A 27063-nucleotide genomic window follows, 5' to 3' on the forward strand; every position below is an offset into this window, starting at 1 on the left:
GCTTCAGTTAAGAACTATGAAGTAAGTGTGACAGGACTTGGGGACAGTGGGATGGTTCAGCTGCTGAAGGTGCTCGTTAGCAAAACCTGATGACTTGAGTTGGATCTCTACAACCCAACGTGGAAAGAGAAAACAAACTTTCAAAGTTGTCCTATGGTCTCCACAAGAACACATTTTATACATATACATACACACACACACACACACACACAGAAGCACATACGCACGCACACATGGTGGTAATGATGATGACTTTTTAAAAAAAAGAGTGACAGTTGCTGCTGGGAAAGAAGTCAGGTCCTGCTTTTCCCCAGTAATGGAACAGCACAGATCTGAATCCTAGTCCTGGTGGATGAGTTTTTGAGACCCTTAAAAATTCTTTTACTTCATTCATTTATATAGTTAGATTCTGGGGTAGCATCTACCACCTGAGGCTGTTTCAAGAGTGACTGTGGAACATACATGACATACTTGGCCCAGGATGTCATGCCCAATAAACACCAAGAAATGTTATCAGCTGTGATCATCTATGGGAGAATGGTAGACCTCACGAGATTTTCCTGGGCATCTACTTTCAGGGCCTTGACAGACTACTCACTATGCAGAGCCATGGTTGAGGGTGGCAGCAAAGGAGGAGATGCACATAAGAATAAAGATGTGAAAGCCACAGTTTACATTTACTCATCTAATGGTTATACTATAACTCTGCCCAGTGGGCCCTGTACTCATCCAAATCTCTTCCATCATCAAAATAAGCAACAGACACAAATCCCTGTTCTACATGACATTTTAAGAGCTGCTGTCTATTCAGGTTGCCCTTGAAATGAACTTCCACCTGCTTACAGGAACAGGAAGCAGGAATAAAACACTCTGCAATGCTGTTTTCCATGGACTACCCTAGGCTCATATCCACATTCCCAGCATGCACTTAGAGCATCCCTGCATGCACATCATTCCTGTCTATGGCCACAGTGGAAAGCTAGATAAAAGGCTTTGTCCTCCCGGAAGTAAGTGTGTTCTGTGTACTGGGGAAGGAGATGCCAGGGCTAGACACATCTAATATACAAGCACATAGAGAGACGCTGCCAAGATGATAGAGACCCATGAGGTCCACAGAGGAAGAAATCAGGACGAAATACATTTAAAGAATCACCTTACCACAGACCCGAGATCTGGTGAGATTATCGGCAGAAGATGGTAGAACATTTGTTTTTGAACTGTATGACATTGGCTCACTCTTCTTTGGAGAGTATAAAAGCAGATAAGTAATATTTTCTAGTGGAATTTCACTCCACAAAACAAACTGTTAACCTTTAAGTTAAAATAAAATTTAAAAGTTAGTTGCTTTGCACCATGAGACACATTTCAACTTTTGTGTGGTCTCATATGGTCCACAGCATTGGATGATAGGTTAGGATGCATTCCCACAATTCTAGAAAGGGTTATCAGAGGATGCTGGGCTAGCACATTGCCTGGATTCCAACAGGCTCCCAAAGAACCAACTCTGCTACATTGTAGGCCAGAGAGTGAACTTTAACATCACTCAAGAAAAAGCCATCAAAACCTTCCTCTCCAACACTCTGGATAGAAATGAAATAGAAAGTACCAACAACTCTTTCCCAGGAGCCTGTCCAGTACCGCCTGGCACTACAAGAACTTGTGAGTCTGGAGGAAAGTGCAGCATGTAGGCAGCATTCCTCAGGCAAAACTCCATTCATTTCCTGTTTTTTGTTCTACAACTTTCCCCCTGATGCTGTAAATTTCCTTCCAGAAATTTCCATCCTTATTTACATGGACTAAGATGATTTCCTAAACCAAAGTGACCACTTGTGGCTTTCTGAGGAACCTGAGTGTTTTTCATCTGACTCTCAAGAGAGTCCAAGAACTCCAGCTGCTCCCCTTTTGTCTAGTAGATAATGGGGGTCTGTCTTAGCTTCAAGAAGGCCCAAGAGCTGTCTGATCTAAAATACAGCTTGAGCATCAGGCAGGAGGAAAACAAACCACATTTCTGCAAAGGCATGGGGTGTGGGCTGTCGGCTGGAAAATAACAGGGCTGGAGATATGTTTATTTTGTTACTAGATGCAAACAAGGCTGTTAACAGCATAATTACCGGCAGGGCTCACTATCCCAGTCCCTGCATCAGCAGCAGTCTGAGCAGGTGCACCCTTTCAGATCACACATTATCTGGGTGGAGATTTTGTTGGATGTTTTAGTCCCTGGGGCTTCAGGGTCTCAGAAATGAGGGCGAGCATCTCAGAGCACTCAAAGACAAGAGTGGTTCAGATGCTGACACAGCATAGGTCACACTCAATGGCCCACATACTGGGACCCTTAAATAAGACTTCTTATGAATTACTGCAGCTCATACACTTTAGTGTGTGTGTGTGTGTGTGTGTGTGTGTGTGTGTGTGTGTGTGTGTGTGTGGTGTGTATGTAGTTCCAGGTGCTGTGCCTCAGGAGTTACTCCCCTTATGTTTTGAAACAGGGTCTCTTATTAGCCTAGAACTTACCAATTGGATTGGGCTGGCTATCCAGTGAGACCCAGGATCTTCCTGTTTCCACCTCCTGAGCACTGAGATCACAAAGCACTCCCCATCATTTACATGGGTTCTGGGGATTCAAATCAGGTTCTCATGCTTGCCTGGCAAATGTTTTATTGACTGAGCCATCTCTCCAGCATCCATACTTTCCATCACAGCAGATATTTTGCTATCTGCGTCTGTAATTATGTGATGGATGTCTCTATTCCTACCCTCTGACAGTTCTTTCAGCCCTCTGCCATGTATTACACCCATATATGGAGATTTAAATGTACAGAGATTCTCACCACCCACAGAGAATTTGTAATCAGTTGGTCCAGAGCAGAGCCCTGAATTTCTGAGAATCGCTCAGAACTGAGGTTTCCCTCGTTGAGAAGCTCACCATGATGGTCAAGTCCCTCTGAGAGAGCAATGTCTCCCTGTTGTACTCCCCTAGTGCTTGCACCTGGGAAGGTACCAGTGAAAGTCTTGCCAGAATGTCTGGTCTCTCATGGCCTAGCTTGTATGCCCTTGGGTTCTATGAGGCTGAGTTGATGAGAGTCCGACCTGCTTGAGGATGGAGGGCATCAGGAGTGGGAATGCATGCAAGTGTTGTGAGGGTTACTGTTAGACCATGTGGGTGGGTGCTGAGTGCAGTAACACCATGAAGGGTGCACAAGTTTCCATCTGCTCATGATCAGGAGAACAGGGATCTCACTCAGAAAAAAAAAATGGAACGTGTGAAGTTAGCCTGATGTGGGCTGGAGTGATGTTCTAGAAGGATCATTTGAGGACTGTGAAGATGACTCAGTGGGTAGAGCACTTGTCATGCTCGTATAAGGAACTGAGTTTGGATTCCTAGTACTCACCTAAAGTCAGACATAATAACAAAAGCCTGTATACCCAGCACTCATATGGAGAGATAATAGGAGAATTCCTGGAAGCTCAGGAGCCAATTGCCTGGGGTATGCAATAGTGCAAAATAGACTCTGTATCAAATGAAATGGAAGTTGAGGACAATTAACCTCTGATTGTCACATGCATGCCATGGCATGTGTGCATTCATACACACACATACATACATACACACACACACACATCAACAACAACAAAGAAATGGGTTGCAAGCTCCTCTTGGAAAACAGTTCCCTATCAAGTCTACAAACAGGTATATCAGCTGTCCAAGGGTTCTTGGGCTTTTGTTTCAAGGGTTTATATACTTGAAAAAGACAAGAGACACTTTAAACTCCTTAAGATAGTTACACAAACAGCACTGAAGAGGAACTGAGGAAGCCAGAACTCTCACACAGAGATGTTGGAATGTGCAATGATGCAGCCATTACAGACAACATTATGGTTGTTACTCAAAAACACCAAGACTGAATACAGTGATTTAGTGATATCTAAACTCAGGTAAGAAATAGAGACAGGGTCCTGAGGAGATATCTTCACATCCATACTGATGACAATATCATTCAAAACAGTGAAAAGTTAGAATCATTCCATGTGTTCATACAAGTGAACAATATTCAGCTTTTAAAAGGAAAGCCTTTCCAACACATGCTTACATGGCTCATCCTTGAGGACATTATGCTAAGTGAAACAAGACAGCCACTAATGATGATAGTCAATGCAATAGGGAATAGAATATATTTATTTACCAGAGAGAGAGAATCACACAAGCTGGGAATCAGAAGCGTGGCCAGCTTCCAAAAGAAGAGGTCCTTTTTCCTTTTGCTTCCTTTTATCTCTACCTGTGCTAATTTACTTGTCCCCGCCCTCATGGGTTTGTGGGGTTCACTCCTACCAGCCACAAATCAAGTACTGCATGATTCCACTTACAAGAGGCCCACAGAGTTAATAAACTCATAGGGATGGGTCAGTTGTGGTTGCCAAGGACCAGAGGGAGGAGGGAACAGGAAGTTGTTTTACAAGGTCAAGACAGTCTTTGGGGACTGATGGGTATGATGATTGTCCAACATGAACACATTCAGTACCACTTATCTGCATCCGTAAAAAATGGCAGAGATTGTAAGTTTCATGTTACACATGTTTTATTACATTTATAAAGCAGACAAGGAAACCTAGAGGAGATACTTTCATCCAACCTCCTTTCTCTTTAAATCTGTAGGCTGTGACCTCTCTAGTTCACAAGCATCTCTTCTGACCTGTTCTACCAAATTCTTTTCTCAGGCCACTGGGCTGCTCTGTTCCTTGCTCCATATCCCAATGAAATGCTCTGTGAGTGTCCTGAAGCAGGTTGTCTGTTCAGGTGTGGGGCTCTCAGTCCCCAAGCAGAAGGTGGCTGCTTGGTTGTGTGTGACTGTAAGGCTAAATGGCTGTGTGGATTCTGGAAGCTCACATGGCTTCTGAAAGCTTGCCTCTGCATGGAGGCTGAGAGCAGTTCTGTAGCCATGGTTCTGGGAGTAGCAGAAGCTATAGCTTCCCCACTTCTGCTTGGGCTCTTCTATCTCTTCCCCCACAGCTACCAACATAATATCTCAAGATGGACATAGGGTCTCTTCCCCTAGTTTCCTAGTGTGGGCGCCAAGGCATCAACAGACTAATAGGTGACCTCAAAGCACTGACCTGTTGTGTCCTCTGTCTAGTTTTTGTCATCCAGTCACAGTAGATCACAAGACATTGACTGGGTTTTGTCAAGGCTTTGACTTACAGAAGACTTGTGAAGCCACCGGGTTTGTCAGAAGGAGGCCCATTTCCTGAGTTCATTGATAGATACAGAGGGTTTTCTCCTCCCGACATCACCAGGTTGGCTTGAACTGTTGCCTCCCCATGACAGCCCTGAATTGCCATCACAAGGAGTTGAGTAGTAAGATAACAAGGAAGAAGAAAGTTCCCAATTTCCATCTGTAACTCCAAATCCGCCCCAGGTAACCAGACCTTCTGGAGACAGCTGCCCCATTCTGCAGAGAGCCAGGAGTGAGAACAAACACCACTGGGTTCACCCACTCTGCCCACAACATCATCAGAAGGTCAGCATGTGCGAAGCTCTGTGCAGCCATGCACTGTGACTGTCTCTTGGTGTCTGTTGCAAGGATTCTTCTACCCAGCCAAAGCCACTGAGCTGATGAAAGGGATGATGATATAGGAGCAACTGAACACAGAATCTGAGTGTCTACACTGATTGCCAACTCTCAGGCACCTCAGCTATTCTCTGGGTCTTGTCAAGGCTTTGGCTCATAGTAGGCCTATGAAGCCCACTGGTTTCTTACATACTTTTCTTTTATAGGATGAAAATTAAATATGTGTCAAAGTCCTCAACAGAGGTTCTGGCACATAGTAGGTGTGCAGGAAATGCTTGCATTTTAGGTCTCATACAAACACTGGCTTGGGGAGACCGTAGAGAAGCCTGACTACCTGCTTCCTGTCTCATCTACTTATATTTTCTAACTTCTTCAACTTTCCAGTCCTTAAGACACAGGTTTGATTCTGTTGTTAATATAACTTATGTGTTTACATAGTGGGTCCCATGTGTTATGTTTTTATGGTTCTGTGTCCCCAAGAGGAAGAAAAGGCAGATCCTGGGTTTAGCGTGAAATATGCCAACACTGTGTCCCCTAGGCAACAGCTTCTGCTACACACACACACGCACACACACACACACACCACAGATAGAGGGGTTGAAAGGAGCTGTGGACACACTCAACCCTCCTCTGTTTGCCCCAAAGCAAATGTCCTAAAGATAGAATGTCCCTGTGCAGGCCTAAACAAAATGACATGGAGAAATATTCATGGTTTGATCCCTACATACATATGGCCAGTCCAAACTTACTTCTGTGGTATGCAGGAAATGAAAAATGCAATTAACATGCTTTTGATGAGTCAAGACATAGAACTTGGAAACATTCATGTCCCACCATGTGCTGGGCACTTAACTAGCTTCAACCAGAGCCTACACAGTGCAGTACCACATTAAACAGCAGGGCAGGAAGGCATGGAGACTTGGAGCATACTTAGTCTGTCCATTACCCACACAGGAATCTCCTTCACACACAAATCATGTCTTGCTTTCTCTTGAAACACTGTTCACAGACTTACTCTGCTTTTCGCACCTTGAGAAGGATTTGGAGTTGAGAAATAATTGCTTGGCTTTTCACCCCATCAGAGGGAACGGGGAAATATTTTGAAGGGAGGGGGAGTGTGAGGTCCTGCCTGTGATGCGCACATCATCACCCCATTGCTGTGACCAGCCTGTATTTACCCAGCACTTACTATACATCAGGTTCTGTGTGATGCCTCTGAGGTTTGATTTTTCATTGTCTTCTCCCAACAGCCCCTTGCAAGAGGCACTACTGTTGTGTTCATTTTAAGGTGGAAAATTGAGACATACAGAATTCAAGTAGTATACACCAACTCCCATGGATACCTGTGTCTAGGAACTAGCATGTGTATGACTCAGTAAGCCAGTGAGTCTTTATTACCTAAGAAGAGAGGCTGCATTCCCAGTCATGGCGGGTGGGGGACTCAGAGTGGATACCTTGGGCTGTTTCTGTCCCAGAAGACTCCCCAAGTCCTCAGAGCCTGAGGAAATGTCTGAAGTGGGCACTCCCACTGCCCTTTGGGAAAGCTCTTAACTTTCTTATTCTTCCCAGGATGGAAGTAGTCATTTTAGAAGCTACAGATGGGACAGCAGATGGGAAGTAAAACCTATCAGAGTTGCCCGGGATGAAACCATTCATCTGCAAAATCCATATGTTTTTGTGTGGGGCGACTTCATAGAAACAACAGCAAGAGGAAACAACAGACCCCGGAGCATCAGGTGCCTTTGGTCATGAGGCTGATAGGACAGAGGGCACAGAAAAGCCAAAAGTGTGGGTGAGCACCCTGGCAGAGACCTGTGAGGGAGAGGGAGAGCAAGCCAAGCGCAGGGACAAACAATGAGCTGTTCAGTTAAAGGACCCACAAAGAACACACTTTCAGCACATGGTCTGACAATGTATTTGGGACCTTTGCAAAGATAAAAGGTGCAACCTCGCCTGCAGCTTAGATGCCAATAGTTGACCTGCACTAGCCACTTGCAAGAGCCTGGTGCTCTACTACAGTTTGTTATTACCTCCTGGTATCACATGGATGGATTTATGTTCCTGTCAATCTGCTGCTGCTTCAATGACTTATCTCAGATTCCCACACTGTGCAGTTTGGTGATAGTCTAAACCTGCAGCCTGTCTGACCCTGACCCTTCAGGGTAAGGCCATGGTTACAGCTAGGACTGTAATCAATGCAAAGCATCATTTCTAGGGGACCAGCCGTGGGTGTGCTTACCTGGACTGTTTCCTTCTTGCTTGCAACTATACAGACAGCCCAGTCTCCTGATTTTTCCCAAGAGGCCAATTGCAAGCAGAAAGAACATCTACTTTGGAACCAGACAGAACTGGTTCTAGTCTTTGCTTTGTCATGTCTTCACTATTTGACAGTGGATCTCAGTTTGACCATCTTTCTACTGGATTCCCTACAAGGACTCAAGGAACGACCTCCCATGATATTTGCTATACACAACATTGTCAACAAATTTCTGAATTCAATCCTTTATTGGAAGATGACAAGGGAATGTTCTAACTACCCCTTGCCCTAATTGTCTAGAGTCACCTTTCCTCCATCTATTGCTTACTAAACTCCACCCATTTTTAGATTTCTATAGTTTCTCTCAAAAGAAATGATGGCTTTTAACTCCAGATGATTTGGGTCCTCAGGGAATATTGACAATCTCTTCAGACACTGTGAGAAGGACATAAGTGGGCAGAGCATGCTATTGGCAGCTTTTAGATAGAGACCAAAGACACTGATAAACACCCAACAGTGCAAGAGGAACCCCCATAGCAAAGAATTAGTGGCCCAAATGTCAATATTGCATAGCTCACAAATCCTGGTCTAGAATGCTCTTCCATGCTCTTCTCTGCTCCATCCATGCTTGCCAACACATCTTGCTCTGGAGTAAATATTCCAGGGCCTTTCTCACTTCTTATCTGTGACCTTGTCTGGGCTGTTGTAAGAAACCGCCCTTCTATTAGCCTGCTTTGAGCTCAACATCAAGGTCAGACCTGTATTTTTTTCTGCTCAAAACATATTTTCATTTGTCTTGGAGAAACAGATCCATGACATAATCTAGATCTACTCTCTGACCTTGTGTCTCATTACTTTATCCCTCATTATCTGTTATAGCTCTTCTAAGCCCAACTTATTCTTGCCCACACTAGGGCTGGCCTAGCTCTTTCCTGCTTTGGAATACTTCCTAAGACATCATCACTCACTTCATCTTCTACTGTTGTCCACAAGGCTGTTCCTTGCCTTTTTCATTAAGAACATGATGCTCGCCCATTTCTGCCCTCTGCCTTCTGAACACAGTGTTGGTTGATATCATAGAGACAACAAGCTCATTTAGTGAAGCAGGATGCTTCTCAGAACAGGAAGCTGACTGCCTGTACTGTTGTTACCATAAAGAGGGAAAGGAAGCATGATGCTGAACCTAACTGTTTTAGAGTTGTGGACTGGCTTACCTGATGGGGTAGTCAGCAGCGCTGAGGTTTATGAAGAAGTCCCAGGGCCAGTCAGTCATATCCAGGAGATCCCGCATGCTCTGCAGGTAGGTGGACAGGAGACTGGCCCCGCCCCAGATGGTGGCCATTCTCCACGAGGTGACTCGGACATTGTCGTACTGCTTGGAGAACTGGAGCACTTGCCGATGCAAGTAATTGGAACGCTTTTCCCAGGAGAGAAAAGGAGAAAAGGCGACAGTAAATAGCCCAGAAAACATCAGCCCATAGATATCCCAGCCACCCTGTTCTTCTTGTGATTGGTGTCTTATCACACTGGCTGCTATTGATGGCAGTCTGTGGTGTCTTTCTGCAACAATATTCAAATATTTCATTCATATGAATTTTTTTATTGGCTACTGAAATTCAGATTCCCCAGGCCCATTGCTGAGCTAGTCAATCAGTGGGCTTGAGCTTGTGGGGCTGGAGCACAGCATGATAATGAATGACTGTTGTATGTTAGCTGAGGGTACCAACCTCAAAAACATGGGTCTGTCTAAATTTGGTGCGTCTTTGTAGGTAGGGGGTAGAGTTTATATGTTCTGTCCTTCAGGACATTCCCCCTCCCTTACTGCTCCACAGGTTGACTAGAAACACCTTAGGGATTAAAATAGCCCCTTTGCCTCTTTAGATTTAGGGTAGAAGCTGTAAGTGGGCTGTGTACTTGCTAGGCAAGCATTCTATCACTGACTTACAAACTCAACCTGTGGTTTTCTGAGAAGACAGGATCTCAGACGGTGCTGGACTTGACCTCAGAGCAACTTTCCCGCCTCTATCTTATGAGTTCCAGTGTTCTAGATATGCACACATCTTACGACATCAACAACTAGGGAAGGATCACTCCGGGGTCAGCAAGCCATGTATAATGGCAATGAGACTTTATTGGTACATAATCATGCCCATTTATTGACAGTTTTCTGTGGCTGCAGTCAGATAAGGGCAGCTCTGATTAGCACATGGTCCAAAAGAATATCTCAACTACCTGGACTTGCCTAGAAAAAGTGAGCCCACTCCTGGGATAGCTAGTTTTACAGACCTGTGAGGGCAGGCAATAAACACTAGGTAGGGAGAGAAAGAGGCAAAACCCACAGCACACTTAGGTTCTGAGAGGAAATTCTCATGTGTGTTATGTTATGTAGGAGGGAGACAAATGCTAACGGTAATGTAGAACACATTGACAAAAGCTCATGGGAGGATCTTGAATGATCTGATCACAAAGAAATGAGAAGCATTTAAGGCTATGGATATGCTAATTTCCAGAACCAACTGGCTCACCGTGTATACATATATCAGCATATCAAATTGTACCCCACAAATACGTGCAATTATCATGTGTCGAGAAGAATAAAAAACAAACAACCAGAGGAACAATATTTATAGGAAAAGCTGAGAGCCACAGCTAAATGAAACTAACAACACACACACACACACACACACACACACACACACACACACACACACTCTTCAGGACCACATAGATGCTGTTCCATCTCTAGACCTCATTCTGGACTTGTGCGATGGGAGGAAGGATCAGAGATATACAGACAGACTGCAGAGGAAACCCAACAAAGGGATCTGAGCAGCAGCTCCTCACCTTATCCACGTGGATGTAGTAGAAATGGTCTTTGTGGTAGATAGCCTTGAACATGCGCTGTAGCTGCCGAGAAGCACGGCCATGGACCACTAGGACAAAGGCGATTCTGACTGGGTTGGTGGGCATGTACTCCACAATGTCCTCATCCCATTGGACATTCTTGTTAGCTTTGCCTGGGGAAAACCAGAAGACCACAGAGATGAGCTTAAAGATGGCCTGCCCTTTGGGAAGCAGGGACCATTTCCTACACTTCCCCTGGGGACAGGAGCTCCTTTATCCACACTTAATCCTAGAGCTTTTGATTCAGCTGAACCAAGCAAGGACCCTTATGCTGTCCGGATACACGGTAGTAGAGATTCTGTGTTGCTTACAGTATTCTGTCTACACTAGAGGAGTTTGAAAAGGCTGATACATGCATTCAGCTAAGTGTTGGGTAGTATTATGTCAATTAGACACAATCTAAAGTCATCTGAGAGGAGGGAACCTGGACTGAGGAAACACCTCCATAAGACTGGGTGGAAGGCAAGCAGATAAAGCATTTTCTTAATTAGTGATTGATGGGAGAGGGCCCAGCCCATTGTGAGTGGTGCCACCCTAAGCTGGTGGTCTTGCGGTTCTATAAGAAAATAGGATGAGCAAACCAGGAGCAAGCCAGAACCAGCATGCCTCCATTACCTGGACATCAGCTCCTGACTCCAGGTTCTTTCTCTGTTTGAGTTCCTGTCCTGACTTCCTTCGATGATGAACGATAATGCTTGCAAGCATAAACAAATAAACGCTTACCCTCCCAAGTTGCTTTGGTCAAGATGTTTATCACAGCATAGTAACCCGGACTAAGACAAGTTACCACGCAAGGCAGGCATGGGGGCTACGAAAGATGAAGCACCAAGGAAATCTGGAGTGAATACGCAACCTTTGTTTGTCCATAATATTTTTCCTTCTCCCCCAACAATGGCCAACTTATGAAAAAAGAGAGTAACATGAACTCTGACCCTTTGATAGAGTTTTGTTTTCAAAACAGTATCGGTACTGGTAATTAGAAGTGTGACATTGTCTAGCAGCACTCAGGAGCTTACTCATCCTGTGCCATTGCAACCTTATCTGACACCTGTTCGTGTGTGTGTGTGTGTGTGTGTGTGTGTGTGTGTGTGTGCACGCACGCGCGTGCAGACCAGAGGTCAATGTTGGTGCTTTCCTTAATTGCTCTTCACCATATCTTTTGAAAACATGGTATCTCACTGAAAACATGGTAACTCACTGAGTTGGCAAGAACGGCTGGCCAACAAGTCTCTGAGGTCCTCTTATCTCTGCCTCCTCCTTGGCACTGGGATTGCAGGACTGGCTTTGTCACAGGGGTGCTGAGGCTTGGACCTTGGTCTCCATGCTTGGACTGGAAGTACCTAACTAACTGAGCTCCTTCTTTGGCACCTTAGCAGACACTTTCTGTTGGTCTTCCTCTTGTTTATGCTCAGTCTACAGTGGTGGGGAGCATCATCTTAACTATAAACCCAGAGGTGGCCTGTAGTTCAGGACTGGCTGGCCAGACCTTGGCCCTCCCTTGGTGCTACACTGTTCAGATGGATGTTTGAGCCACACAAGCAGTTTGCCAAGGGGACAGTACTCTAGTTTTGTTGGAGTTGTCAGATAAAAAGGTACTTGCTATACATCAGACTGGAAGATGGAGAGAAGTTGCCAGAAGAAAACCAACACAAGGGGAAGCTCTTCTGAGAGGTGGCTGGTGTCTAAGTCCTAATGACCCACTTTGAGCTCCAGGATCAGCCAGGCTGTAGATCTGCCACTGTCACAGACTATCATCTGTCACCTTTTGAGAGCTAGATCCCACACCCAATCCACCTGGATAAAGGGTTCCAGACATCCTTTCCCCCAAATCAGTCTCAGAAACTCCCTATCTCCAGGGTGAAGGTCCATGAGTAACAGCCTCTCAAGTCAGACTCAGTACTGTCTGGTCTTCCCTGGGATGACCACTTCTAGTCTAACTGGATTCCTGGCAAGGTCTAGGTTTGTGGGGCCAGGACACTGCAGGGGTTTCAGGTGTCCCCGAGTATCAGCTGGGGTTGCTGAGAATGTGGAATGTTTGGCCTTGTCAGCTGCTTGGGAGAGGGACTGTGTTGGCTATGACCAGAAGGGTTAGTGGCAGTCAGATGAAGGCTCTTTTCACATGACAAGATTAGTGTGAAGAATGTCCAAACCCAGGATGGTCGACACACACCTATAATCCCAGTATTTAGGAGGCTGAGGCAGGAAGATCACAAGTTCCAGGTCAGCCTGGATTATGTAGTGAAACTTACTTGTTTTAAATCATTCCTTTCTTATGATTGGCAAAACCAGCAAACTAAACCAAACCAACCCCCAAGCCAATAAGGGTAATGTTCGAACCACACTGTGTGGCTTTCACAGCTCAACACAGCAAATCCTCTGATCTCTGCTCTGAGTTCTGAGTGCTTGCACAGTCAGCTCACCCCTCCCTTTCTTGGTTTTTTTTTTTACCTGCACAAGCTCCTTGTTCTTGTGGGTTTTGACAGTGAATCCTGGCACCTGGACACCCTCTCCCTAGAGCTTAGCATGGTTACACCTTTCTATCACCAGCACAAGTCCAATAAAAGATTATCTTCACTCTCCATCTCTCACTTCATCTGTTCCAATTTTCTGCACATCATTTAGCACCATCTGAAGTTGTTTATGTGTTTGCTTGTTTATTATCTGAGCATTCTGCTAGAGCATAAGGTCCAAGAGATGAGAGACTTTATCCATCTTATTTACCATCAGACAAATAATGCTCAGGTAAAATCCAACACACAGCAGGTGCCTTGTGAAGAACAAAAGCTTCAAGAAGGTACATGTCAGCTCTGTCCAATAACAATACCTGTCTGGAGCAGTGGTCTGGGCTTGATCTCATTATTTCATTAATCTTCCTGACAGCCTACAAGGTTGTTATTACCTCCATTCTTTAGAGGAAAGCCCCCAGCTTAGAGAGCCAAGGGATTTGTTTAAGGTCATGCAGCATTAATTAGTTAAGCTGAGATGCAAACCCATGTCTTAAAGACCATGCCCTTAACTACTAATGTAGACTATACAATCACACCGAGACCTTGGAAAGGAGAGTTGACAATGGTGTTTGTTAATTAAATACCTTGTAAGTTATTGCAGGTAAGAAGGTAGGGATCTAAAGGGTTTCACAGGTGTTGAGAAAGAATTTCTGTATTTGATAAGACATTGACTATAGATGACCATATATATCTCTGTGTGTTTATGTATCTATGTATATATACATATACCCATCCGTCTACTCACCCATCCACCTACCGACTCTATCTATCCATCCATCATCTACCTACCTATTTCATAAAATCATACATATATTCCATCTACCCACTTACCCTGAAATCCACTCCATCTATCTACTAACCCCCCACCTACTCTACACATTCATTCAACACAGGAAGGCATTCAACTGCTCATCTGACAGCCTATCATATCAAATGTCATTCATTCATTCTCTAATCACAAGGTCTCTTGCCAAAGCTGCTGAATGAGTGAATGAGTGAATGCACAAACAAATGATTTCTGATGAAGAATTGATGCTGTGGTGGTCCCAGGAGCTTATATTTCCTGAGGACCGCCACTTACTAGCACTGAGAGGGGGTTCTGGGTCCTCTGTTTTTTGGTCTTGGTTAAGAATGCATTAACATTGAGGCTCAGAGTGTTTGGCATGTTTCCCAGGTCACACAGTGAAGACAGAGTAGGGAGCAGAAGCATAACAGCCAAGTTCTAAGCCATCCTGCTGTGTCCAAATGTCCAGTGCCAAAGAGTGGCTTCAGGCAGTGACCAGACCTGATACAGTGACCCTGCACTGTTCTTTAAAGGGACTTGGGAACCAATGCTGATAAGACAAACAAACAAACAAACAAACAACAACAAAACCCAAACAAAAACCAAAAATCCTTTTGTGACTCCTCTTTAGAGTGTTAGAGAGCACAGCATATTCATAACAGAGACAAGGAGTTGTAGCCGCTTTAGTTCTGGAGTAGAGGAGTATTTGGAAAACAGATCACACCAGTGAAAGAGCAATTGTGTCTTTAAAAAGTCACTTTTGGATCAGACAGTTGGTCTCAAAGCACAAGGAAGCTGTGACTCAGGGAGGTCTTTGTGAAGAAATAGTTGAGCTGCTGGGTGTGGTGTTACACACCTACTGTCCTGACACTCAGGAGGTTGATGCAAGAGAGCCACCAGTTTGAGGCCAGGCTGGAATACACAGTAAGGGTGTGTCTCAAAAATCAAGAGTTGAGTTTATAGGCTGATCGATGGTAGAGTGCCAACTGGGCATGCCACCATGTGTTCCAACCATACCATAGAAAGGAAGGAAGAGAGGGAGGGACGGAAGGAAGAAGAAACAGATGGAGGGAGGGAACGGGAGGAAGAGAGAATGGAAGGAAAGTGGGAGGAAAGAAAAAAGGAAGGAAAGTAAAGGGGAGGAAGAGAGGAAGCAAGGAAGGGAGGGAGGAAAGAAGAAGGGAGGGAGGAGGGAAGGGGGAGGGGGGAGGGAGCAAGGGAGCAAGGGAGTAGGCTGAGCTGAGGATGGAGTCTGTGATCTAGGAACCCTTACACTGTCACTCTGCTCATCAAACTGTCCCCATTGTATAAAGTGGGGAGCATCTATTCCCAGAATCATGTTAGTTGACTTCCATTTGTTGGACAGATAATGCTGCGTGGATAGAGTCATGTGGGTCTCTTCAGACGGAGGACTCTGAAAGGCTAAAACTCACACTCTGTCCAGCTCCTAAGAAAGAGGCCCGAATTTAACAATGTAATCAGATTCCCGTGGCATAAAATAGAAAATAAGTGGAAAAATCAGACTGATTAGAGGCAGCCAGAGAAGCTGACTCCAGATGAATGTTAAAAGCTACGCCAATGGGGGAGAATATCAAGTGTGTGTCTGAGGTGAGGAGGGAAGACTTAGGAGGGGCTGCGCAGCGGCTCTCTGGGTAAGAGGCTGGGCCATGCTAAGCCTCTTACACCAACTCAGCAGGACTCAGCATTCTGTGGGCTTGACAAGGACCATATAGTCTTTAAGCTTCGAGGGTGGTGAGAGGAAGAGATCCACAAGGACCCATTTGTGCTCCGTGCCGTTCTCTGTAGCTTCAGTTATGTTACTCTGTTCAAAAGGATCAAGTTGGGAAAGTTCCAGTAGGAAACAACTGAGGAGTTTTAAATAATGTTTTCTACACTGTGTTACTGCCGTCACCTTATTCAGTTATCAGTTGTTAGGAACTCATTGGTATGCCTAAGGTATAAACCAAATGTTTTCATAGGTGTGTGTATAAGAAAAGAAACAGGAAACAAGCATTCTTCTGCACCCGTGGGATGTGCATTTGTGGAGCCAACCAACTACCAACTAAAAATACTTGTTTTAAACACATCTGTGCAGGCTGGGGAGATAGCTCCGTTGGTAAAGTACTTGCCTTGTACAGATAAGGTCCTGAGTTCAATTCCCCCAGGTGGTACACACTTGTAATCATAGCACTAGGGACATGGAGATAGAAGGATACTACCTGAGGGTATACTTTGTTCAATCTAGTCTACTTGATGAGTCCTGGCTAGGAAGAAATCCTAGAAGTTTGGGGACTATGAGCAAATCTGCCATTTTATATAAGAAATGGACACTCATTGTGAGTGCATGGGCAGAGAGGAGCGACTGTGTTGCAGTGTGTAGTACTATCTGGCTTCAGTGTGGGTTTCTGAAGGCAGGGATGTATGTATGCATGCATGCATGCATGTATGTATGTATGTATGTATCTATGTCCCGATTCTGGGGATGCTTGTGATTGTGTTACCTTGTAGGATTTTAATCTGTATATGGAAGAAAGATGCTAGGGTTATAAGGAGTTTTAAAATTTTTAATTGTGTAAATAGGTGGGGTGTCTGTGTGGTGGTTTGCAAATGTGAGTGCAGTGCCCATGGAAACCAGAAGAGGTTGTTGGATCACTTGGTGCTGGAGTTGGAAGGTTGTGAGCTACCAACATGGGTGCTGGGAACGAAACTCATGTCCCTTGCAAGAACAGTATCTGTTTTTATTATTTAATTTTTTAAAAAATTAAAAATAATCTTATTTTACATACCAGTCTATGTTTTTAACCAATGAGTTCTATAGACCCCCATGCAAGGATTTTAGATTATGGCCTCTGGTCAGGCTGAGCTTGAGACTTTGGGTGGTATTATGTGATCTCCACAAGTCTTAGTGTTCTCTGCTATAAAATGGATATGGCTATCTATATACATAAAGATATGGACATAGGTATAGATGCCTTGGCTTTCTCTCATGTGTGCTTATGTCCAGTGTTGAGCACAGGGCCAAGCCTGTAGCAAACACTCAGCAAATCAAACTATAATTGGATCATTTCTACTCAGCCCTTGGCCCACAATGGTCAGAATCAAGCAAGTTAAATTTAACCAGCCAGTCCAGCCCTGAGGGGTTCCAGTCTGAAGCTGCCCTGACTCCTAGCAACATGCTCAGGTTAAAGCAGAACCCCTGCCTACAAGGAAACACCCACAGCTGGAATGTTTCCATCTGGCCCAATCACAAGTATCATGAATGGGAAGGAGCCACCGGCCTGGAATAGGCCCCACCAACAAGTCCCTCTGTTGGTTCTGTTAATATTCTCAAAGTGCCTCTTGGTGTGGGAGAGTGTCATTTTCTGGCTTGCTTGGTTCTTTGGACTGAAGAGAAGTGGAAAGGAAGTTGCATACAAATGGGCTAGGGTCAGAGGCTCTGAGCTGGGGCACAGCTAGCTTAACATAGTGTGGGAGGTGCACGGAACTGGGTTTAATATCCAGCTTTGTACAGCAGAGCCTCTGGGAGACACCTAACTTCTCTGATCGCCAGTGCTTCACCAGTAAAGTGGGGTATGTAGGCCGTCCCCTGCCCTCATCTTCAGAGATGGTAGTTAAATGCCAGCAACAGCACCATGCATGGAGGGAATGGGTGTGTCAGGAGAAGCACTGGCTTGCAGGCTCATTTTCAGGATCAAGAGAGGGCATGCTTTTTCCTCTTGGGAAAATATTTTTCTCCACTTCTGGGGAGAGAAGCCAAAGCATTACACACAGGAGGCAAGTGCTCTATCACTGAGCTACACCACCAGCTTCTATGCAATTGTGTGCCTGTGTGTGTGGTATGGGATGTGCACTTGTGTGTGGGGTTGTGCATACATATGTGAGCTCATACATATGGAGACTCAAGATCAATTGTCAGGTTCTTTGATTTCTCTAAACCTTATTTTTTGAGACAGGACTTCTGTCTGAACCTGGAGCTCACTGTTTCAGTCAAGGTGACCAACTAGGAAGCCCCAGGGATGCTCCTGTTTCTGCCTTCTCAGCACTATGAATTCTGTGGATCAAAATCTCATGTTTGAGCAACAAATGCTTCATTGACTGAGCCACCCCCTTCAGTCCTCTTCCTGTAATTTATTATTTAATCATATCAAGATCTATGGAGGCAAGTTACCCTCTCTAGTGAGCACCAAATAGGTCTGCCAGGCTCCAGAACCCATGCTTTATTCCACCAGTGAGGGAAAGAAAGTTCTAGAAACTCATGGAAAGCTCAGAATACCTTGGGATGCTAAGGCAATCATGAAATTAGCACTGTCTGCATGGTACGCCCCGGAGTATCAGGTTGGCTTTCCCGAGAGCTGCCAGTTAGCCCCTGTGCTTTATTCTCTTGCAGGATGCAGTCCTGGCCTCTGGGCCTGGTACAGAGCTGAGCTTGGTGGAGAATTCTCAGTGAATGTTTTGGGACTGATGAATGAAGGCAGACAGATTCATCCATGCACATGCCCCTAGAGGCACACATGGGAGGCTTGGCCTGAGCTGCTGCACGTGGCTGACTTTGCTCACCCAGCAAACTGGCTGGAGGCTGGACTCCTTCTGAGAGGCTCTGTGTTGGGCTAAAGACCTTTGCTCTGGAGCACCAAAGGCTCTGAGAGGAGCCAGTTAAGTGCCCGAGGAGGTCCCAACATGACAGCTGCAACTGGGTCTTCTCTAGCCCAATGAGTGTCGGGAAGGCACCCTCCAGTCTCTGAAGAAATGGTTCTGTTCTGGAAAAACCAACTCAGTCTTTCTTTTTTATTCCTTTTCTTCCCATCACACCTCCAAAGAGCATCCCACATTTATTTTTCCACTTAAATTGTGTTTAAAGACATATAACATAAAAAGTGACCACTCTGTGGGGCTCCAAGGTTAAGAGTGTATACAGTTTTTTTTTACAAATGACTTGAGTTCAGTTCCCAGCACCCACACTGGGTGGCTTCTGACTGCCTCTAACTTCAGCTTTAGGAGATCTGAAGCTTTCATCTATGGTCTCACACACACCCACCTAAGTAACTCCCTGTCATTTCCAATGCAGAAAACAGTAACGAGAAGCCCTTTACACCTTGCTGTATAGCCTTCACCACCATCCATCTCCATCACTTCTCATTTTGCAAAAGTGGGACAGAGATCCCCATTTCTCCTCCTCACACTGCTGGTCGAAATTCATTTTCTATTTCTCTGAATTCAGCTACTATGGGAACTTAATGAGTGGAATCATACAATATATGTCCTTTCACGACTATCATTATTCAGTTAGTATAATGTTCTTTGTATGTGTTGTAGCATATGTTAGAATCCTTCCCTTTCAGTGCAAAATATTTCTTTGTATGGACATATCACAGGGTTCTTATCCATTCATCTGCTAATGGAGACACTATTGGCTTCTATCATTTTGGCTGCTGTGAATACCTTGGCTATAAACATGGGTGTGAAATATCTGTTTGGGTCACTATTAGTTCTTGGATGTAGAAGTGTGGGTCTCCTGTACTCTGTGGTTCCTAAAGGAAAAACAATTTTCTACAGAAAATTAACCATTTTTCACAGGTGTATATCCCACGTCTGCAACTTGGGTCCATTGTTCATCAGCAGGTCACTATATTTCTTGTGCCTTAGTTTTCTTATCTGTCAAAGAATACTCTCCTACACATGAGACTGAATGGACTAAAAGCTATAATGGGGACAGCTTCAATGCCATTGCCACATGGTGTGCAGACAGGACATTGACAACACCAGACTCTTTTGTTCCCAACCAACTCTGCCTGAGACCACGATGTGTTTCCAGTAGGAGAGCCCACTTGGTCTCAGCTTTCTCTTATAGCCACCAGTGCTCGTCCTGCTCAGTCATCCTGACCCCACAGCAAGAGTCCCACTAATGACCATGATGCAAAATGACTTTCAAAATAAAATCCACTTCAGGAAAAACAAATGTGGACTACTGCCATGAAAACAAAGCAGGACAGGAGGGTGGCAGAGAAGGCATGTGGTGAAGGGGGCACAGGGACTACATGGACTTGACTCCACCAGCTTCCTTCCCAGCTGTGATGTGCCGAGTGTGTTAAACACAGAAGACAAGGACATGGCCAAGTGATGCCAGGCAGCCCTGGATGTCCCAGAGGAACTTCAGAGGTCCAGGTAATATTTCCTTTTCCTGGCTCAGAGAACCCTGTTCATCCCAGGTTTCCTGGAAGGGTTTGCTGGGAGTTATCTGAGGTGGGATTTTGGGGGAGTTGCTCATGGTCACAGAGCCAACAGATAAGACAAGAGGTCAGGACACATTCTACCTTGAATTCAAACATGCATCACAGCCAGGCTTTGATGAAGGAGAGTTCAAGCAGCTTGCTCTCCCTGCAGGTTGGTGTTAAGCTCACCTACAGTCCAGACGTCCATTCTCCAGTACCTTCTAACCACCATCTTCCCTGGGTGAGGTTCTCAAGCTTTGATCAGTTGTCATTCTAGTGCAGATCGATCTTTGATGTGGGGACTGTCTAATGCATTTCTGACCTTATCAGTCAGATACCAGAAGGTTTGGCCCAGGATGACCAAACCAAAAAGGCTCTCCAGCTCATTAACCAATGCCAATGGACTTACAGAGGCAAGATCTTCCCTGGTTGAGAGTAATAATTCACAACTATTTCCAAAAGTTGGTCTTCAAATAGCAGCAACACAAAAATGGGGGAATTTATGCAAAATGCAAATGGCAGTCCTGGTCCACATCCCTTGAGGCAGAAACTCTGAGGGTGTTGAACAAAACTGGACTGCGTAAGTCCTCTCCAGGGGTGATTATGATATGGAGTAATCTTTGAAAACACTGGTGTAAGCATATCAGATCCACATGGAAATCTCATGCTAACAACAAACAAATAAGATCTAGAAAACAATGTTTGGGTATATAGCTAAGGGGCTGGCTGGCCTTTCCTAGGTTGTGTTAGGCTCTGGGTTCCTTTCTCAGCACCATGGAAAAACAAACCAAAGCAAAAAATACTTCCTTGTGCCCCACCCCAACAAATTCTAAATTAGGTACAGTTGCATGTTGAGTGATGATATTTAGGTGTAGGATGGACCATACATAAGACTGTAGTCTGGTAAGATGAGACCGTCTGGGGAGGCATTAGCGTCTCACTCTGTGTAAACACACTTGCTGAGGGTTGTGCAGCAATGAAGTCATCCAGTGATCATGAAAGGGACCCTTCATGAAGCCTGAGATGGCAACTTTGGATGCTTGGATTGATCCTTCCTTACAAGTTCTCGGGTGGCAATATGTGCTCAGACTTTCTGGTACCTACTTTTGCCTCCCCCACACATTTAAACAACCACATCTCTCCTCCACAGATGTGGCCTAGGTCCTCACAGCCCCTGGTCTAGTTATGGAGTCTAAGACTGGCTCACCCTTAATTTTTTCCCTCTCTTAAAAAAAAAAGAAAAAAGAAAAAAAAAGAGTCTCCCTCTACTCTCTGACCAAGCACTCAGGACATTTTCCTGCTCACTGATTTTCTTTCCCCCTATTCAAGTTTGGAGTTATTAAACCACAGCCCGTGGCTGCGCCGTCTTATTGATTTTATTGTGGAGAGCCCAGGGATATTCTAATGATGTACGGCTCAATAAATGGAAACTGGTGGGATGGATATTGATGGCGTATGGTACATTTCCCTGCAATTCACCAGGTCCCAGTCACTTGGCCAGCTACACATCATCTGTGAAAAAGCTAGATTGCAGCCCATGGGTTCTGGTCCACCTTGCTGGCGTGGCCTTTCCCAGGTACCAAGGATGAAAAGGCCATTATAATAAAGATAAGTGACACTTTGTGCTTGCTTGGCTGTGTGGTTTCACATCTTCTTTCCACATTGTATGGTGGAAGGATGGAACTGATTATCCTAATTTTCCAGATAAGGAAACAGACTCAGAGCAAGTAGCCCAACTGGGATTCAAATCTCATTGTTAGACCTAAAACACCCATGCTAAACCATGCATAAGATCAGCCAAACTTGGATACTAGTGAATTTGAGACTACATGAGACATAGTCTCAAAGAAAAAAATTGGGTGTTGGGGTAGTGGTGCAATTTATCTGAGTTGAGGGTGTGACAGCTTGTGCTTGAGGTAGAGATAGGAGTGTCCTGTAGGTCATTAGCCAGCTTAGTCAAACTCACAGAAATAAGTAATTATGTCACACACCATACACTGGTGGTTCCAGGACATGTCATCATTTCCTTCCTCTTCTCAAGCACTGCTTCTCTGCCAGGGCTACCCAAGTTTGGAGATGATCAAGCTGCCCCACACATCACAGGGCATTTAACATCAATAGTCTCCCAAACAGCCTCCCACTACTCATATTTTCCCAGGCTTCCTAGGGAACAAAGGGTACCTAGGCTGGGCCAGGTGGGTGCTGCCCTGTACTAGGTAGGGGAGTAACGTCCATCACAAAAGCCTTTGCTTCTGAGAAGCAAGCTCTCCAGAAAGGAGAGATGATAAACACATGAACAGTTATGAGATCACCAAGGTAGAATATGCAGTGGTAGTCATCATGAACCTTACTATAAATAACCTTGCGAGAGAGGGCATCTCCTCTCTTTCTTGCTCCAACCCTGTTCCCACCACACTCTTTCAGTTCCTCTTTCCATGAAGCTCCCTAAGAATTTAGCACCTTGAGGCCCTCTGGTTCCTCAATGCCCAGGAAGTAGGGTCTTTATCAAAGACACCATTAACAGGAATTATTGTGCCTACAGTTCAGATATTAAGCCTGCCATGTCATGATGCTGGAGATGTGCACTTAATTTAAGGGAACTGGGTAAAAGGAGGTCACAAGGGTGGAGCCCTGGGTTGATGGGATTAGTGCCCTTGTGAAGAGGAATCACCAGAAAGCTCATCCTCTCTAAGACAAGGCAGGCAACTATCTGCAAGAGGGTGCTTGCCAGAATTCAGAACATGTTGGCACTCTGACCTTGGATTTGTAGTTTCCACACATTGGGACAATGCATCTCTCTCATTGAAGGAATCCAGCTCATGTTCTCTTGCTATGGCAGCTCCACCAATCTGATTACTACTCAAGTTGGTATGGGCATGTCCTTTGGGCTGCAGTTTACAAAATGAGTGATAAGGTCACTGGACAAGAGTGAGGGAAGGGAGTCTCCATTCAGAAGGAAGAGGATGGCCAAACATCCTGTAGTGCACTTCAGCATGGTAGATGAGAGAGAGGTAGGCCCACGTGGCTGGTCCCCAGAGGCAAAGCAGAAGCACTGCATTGGATGGGGATGGCCAGCCAGGAAGGACATTATTTAGGGAGTTGGGTACCATTCTAAGGACTGTGTTAAGAGAGCTTCTGCAACAGGCTCACTTCCCACAGTGGTGAAATGGATTGTGGGCAGATCCCGTTTTGTTATTCCCAAGTGAATCATAATGAACAACTTCACAGAATAAAGTGGGGAGCAGTCTGGAGGTGGCAGGGATCCTCTGCAGCCTCCTGCAGCCTGTGGATGAAGGTGCTGCTAATGCCTGCTCCCAGATGCAATTCTTGCCCTTTGACCCAGAGGTGGAAGCTTCCACGTTCTTTCTGGAGTCTTGTGTAGCTTGACATTTTCATCTCCATCCCCTCTCTCCTCTCTAGAAGGGACTCACAGGCTCAATAAATACAGTCAGAAACCAGCAGTGACTCATCTGTTTTTATTACCTCAGGGCCTTTTGAGGAGCAAACAACTCTTATTTACTTCTCAGGGTAAGGGTTTTGACAACAGGTTTATTTTCTCCAACTCTCTAAGGACTAAGTGAGTAACACTCGAAAGTTAACAGTACATTAATTAATGCCAAATTGGTTGGAATTTTCCTAATAAAAATCCTTATAGTAATCACATTATGGGCCATTAACGCTGCCTCCTGATCATAAACCATGAATATGCACTGCAGGTGCTCACTTTTTAGATTTTAAGAAGGGACATTTCCCCATATTGGCAACCATTTGTCATGTTAATGCTGTCACAGTGCCCAATTCAGACAGGCATCTTTAAGCTTCATTCACTCTGTGCTGGTCCTTAAGCGAAGTCTTCCCTACACACAACCTCATGTGAACCTTGCCAACACTTGCAAGTGAAGCCAGCATGTCTGCTATATAAAGAGGGAAACTGAGGCACACAAGGAGTGGATAATTTGCTAACCACCATATAGTTAGGAAATGTTGGAGATTCAGTCCAGACAGCCTGATTCTAGAACTTTCTCCATCCTGCCTCCTAAAATGACACTGCCACATGAACTTCAGCATAACCATCCTCTGTGAGGACACCACTACTAATGTGTTAGGTTTACTTCAACAGTGACGAGCACTGAGGTAACCCAGTGTAATGGGTATTTTTCCCCTTTTGTTTGTTTTTCCCACCACTGGACCTCTAGGATGTGGGGCTGGTAATGTTGGGGACACCAATGGCATATTGGATAAATTACTGATGCAGGAAGGAAGGGGTATTGGAATGTGCACTTGGTAAGTTTCATGGTAGTGGGATATCCCAAGATCCATTTCTCTGTCACGGTGACCTATGGGTGGGACTTGAATGCAAAGACCACACATAGACTCTGCACTCGGGGAGCTAAGGCCCTGGGATAAAGATCAGGGAAAACTTGTTTTTAACTCTAAGAGCTTCATTTCCTTGAGTGCTTTTAGTTGCTTCTTTGATTTCTCTATCTATATGGAAAACTCAGACTGCAGAAAATTTAAGCACATAGGACAATATTAAGAATGTAAGAAAGAGGGTCCAGTGGGATGGCTCAGTAAGTAAAGGTACTTGCTGTCCAGCTTGACAATCTGAATTTAATTCCTGGAACCTACATGATGAAAGGAGAGAAGTGTAGCTGTGTAGGTACCATGGAAATGCACATATGCATAATGGCAATCTGGCTTATGCAACACAAATAAATGAAAAAAAATTAAGAGACGTAGGAAAGAGAAAGAATCAATACCCTGGTGTATCTAGTAGTTGACCATATTTGAAACAGTTCTATACATAGATTATACATGAATGAATATAGGTAACACTCCTCCACATTCCAACTTGCAGTATACCTCCTGTCCTCAGCAACATGCTCTATGTCTTCCCACACAGATGATTAGAGGCCCCTCTCTCTGCCCACCCACCTTTTAAATATTCACAGAGCAGGTACTGTGAGCAGCTACCCTGTCAGGTGCCAGGACACCCCAGTGAGTAAACTAATATAAACTTTGTGTCTAAGAAGCTTAGAATCTGGAGTGACTGGAGTGTGGAGGACAGGTGCCAGCTACTATGAAGAATAGGCTGTTGGGGGAGAAAGTAATGGTGCCAGGAAAGTTTCTAGAACTTTCTGAAGAAGCCAGAGTAAAGTTAAGGGCTGAGAAAGGAAGAGGGAAGGAGGTAAAGAAGGTATCACTAGGCTAGGGAGATGCTTGAGCATGAAGACTGGGACTCAGATTCCCAGAACCCCAGGAAAAAGTTGGGTGAAATGATTCTGGTGAAGATGACAGTGATGGGAAGCAGGGAAAAGGCAAATTCTTAGAGGGCCAGATGGTCTAGTCTATTCGGTGAAGTTCTAAGCCAATAAGAGATAGGGTCTAAAACAAAAAGGTGCCTGAAAAATGAAAAGACACTCAAGGTTGTCCTCTGCACTCCCTATGCATGTGCACTCACCCCCACACAAACATGCACAGACACATGAATGCCTCCATTCTGTACCAAAGCAGGCATCGCTGAAGAAAGTAGGGTACAGATGGCTTTAGTATGAAGAAAAATGAGGGAGACAAGAAATACCTGGGGTAGGTGTATGAGTTGGTCTTCGGCTCAGATTTGGTTTTATGTTGGTAATGTCCTGTGTTGTGGGCAGTTCTATAGTGTAATAATCAAAACATCTAGAGAAAATAGTTAATGGCCATACAGTTCTTTCAGGATTGGCTTCAAAGCTAGTAGCCTCAGTGCCTTGGAGAGAGTGTGAATTGCAAACTATTGTTTTCAAATATATTCATCCACTAATCTCACCAGGGGATTCCCCATTGTGCTTCCTAAGACCACACCCAAGCTTCCACTCAATGCAAAGCTCTCAGATATGTGGGAGGTGTTGTGCAATCACACTATGCCCCATCTTGCTCCAAGTCCAGTCACATCTGCACACTCAGCTCCTTCACATTTCCTCTGTCTGCTTTCAATAGTCCTGGTCACAATCCTTCCTGGGACTGACTAGAATGCCCCACTTAGGGCAGCCAGAAGGGCGAATACACACCAAGGTTACGAGAGAAAGGGCATCTTAGGAACCTTCAGGCATATGGCAGCAGAAATTCATTCATTTATTTGGAACCTAGCCACAAATGTCCTAAGTTTGCTAAGTCTTTGCTCTGGATTGACTGTGACATGTCCCCCATAGGCTCATGTGTTTGAGCACTTGCTCCCTAGCTGGTGGTGCAGTTCGGGAAGGTTGTGGATCCTTTGTAATATTCAGCCTAGCTAGAAGTGGACTTCAGGCCAGGGGCAGAGCTTAAAGATGACGTCTGTTTTGTTTCCTGCCCAGGGCTTCTGCTTGTTGTTCCACAGAGATCTTGAAGTCACTGCCTCAAGGCCCATCAGTGTGTATGGAGCTGCTCCAGCTGTGTGTCTTCCCAAGACAAAGGATGGTGTCCTCTAACTGTGCATCCAAACAAACCCATTCTACCTTAAGTGGCTTCTGTTGGGTATTTAGTACCAGCAGCAAGAAAAGCAACTAATACAAATGTGGGGGTGGGGTAGAGTTGGCTGGAGGGATAGTGCCACTTATGTAAGGAACAATTATCAAGGGCTGTTACCAGATAACATACAGGAAAGTCAGGCTGTAGACCAGCCTGTAGGACACTCTCCCAGACAGCCTCTTAGCCATGGCCACGTGTGAAGCTACTGGCTTGAGCATTCTTGTGCAGTTCTACCTGCCAACCCAGAACAGCAGAGACTAACTTTTCACTTTTGGGTTGGCACCTGAACCAAAGTCTTCCACCCTTTTCTAAATAAAGAAAAACCTATAGAGGAGCTGGAGAGGAAGAGTGC

At 45.0% G+C, this 27063-nt stretch overlaps 1 protein-coding gene across 1 annotated transcript in view; it reads right to left on the minus strand.

Moving 5' to 3' along the window:
* Xylt1 (xylosyltransferase 1) overlaps positions 1-27063 on the minus strand; it is a 281083-nt gene that overhangs the window by 63023 nt on the left and 190997 nt on the right. Inside the window, exons 4-5 of the mRNA XM_005075629.4 lie at positions 10666-10838; positions 9036-9238 (exon numbers count right to left, since the gene is read on the minus strand). Of these exons, the coding sequence (XP_005075686.1) occupies positions 9036-9238; positions 10666-10838 (376 nt within the window). The remainder of the gene's footprint in view (positions 1-9035; positions 9239-10665; positions 10839-27063) is intronic.

This window comes from Mesocricetus auratus, unplaced genomic scaffold (assembly GCF_017639785.1).
Source record: "Mesocricetus auratus isolate SY011 unplaced genomic scaffold, BCM_Maur_2.0 Super-Scaffold_4256, whole genome shotgun sequence".
NCBI classification, from domain to species: Eukaryota; Metazoa; Chordata; class Mammalia; order Rodentia; family Cricetidae; genus Mesocricetus; species Mesocricetus auratus.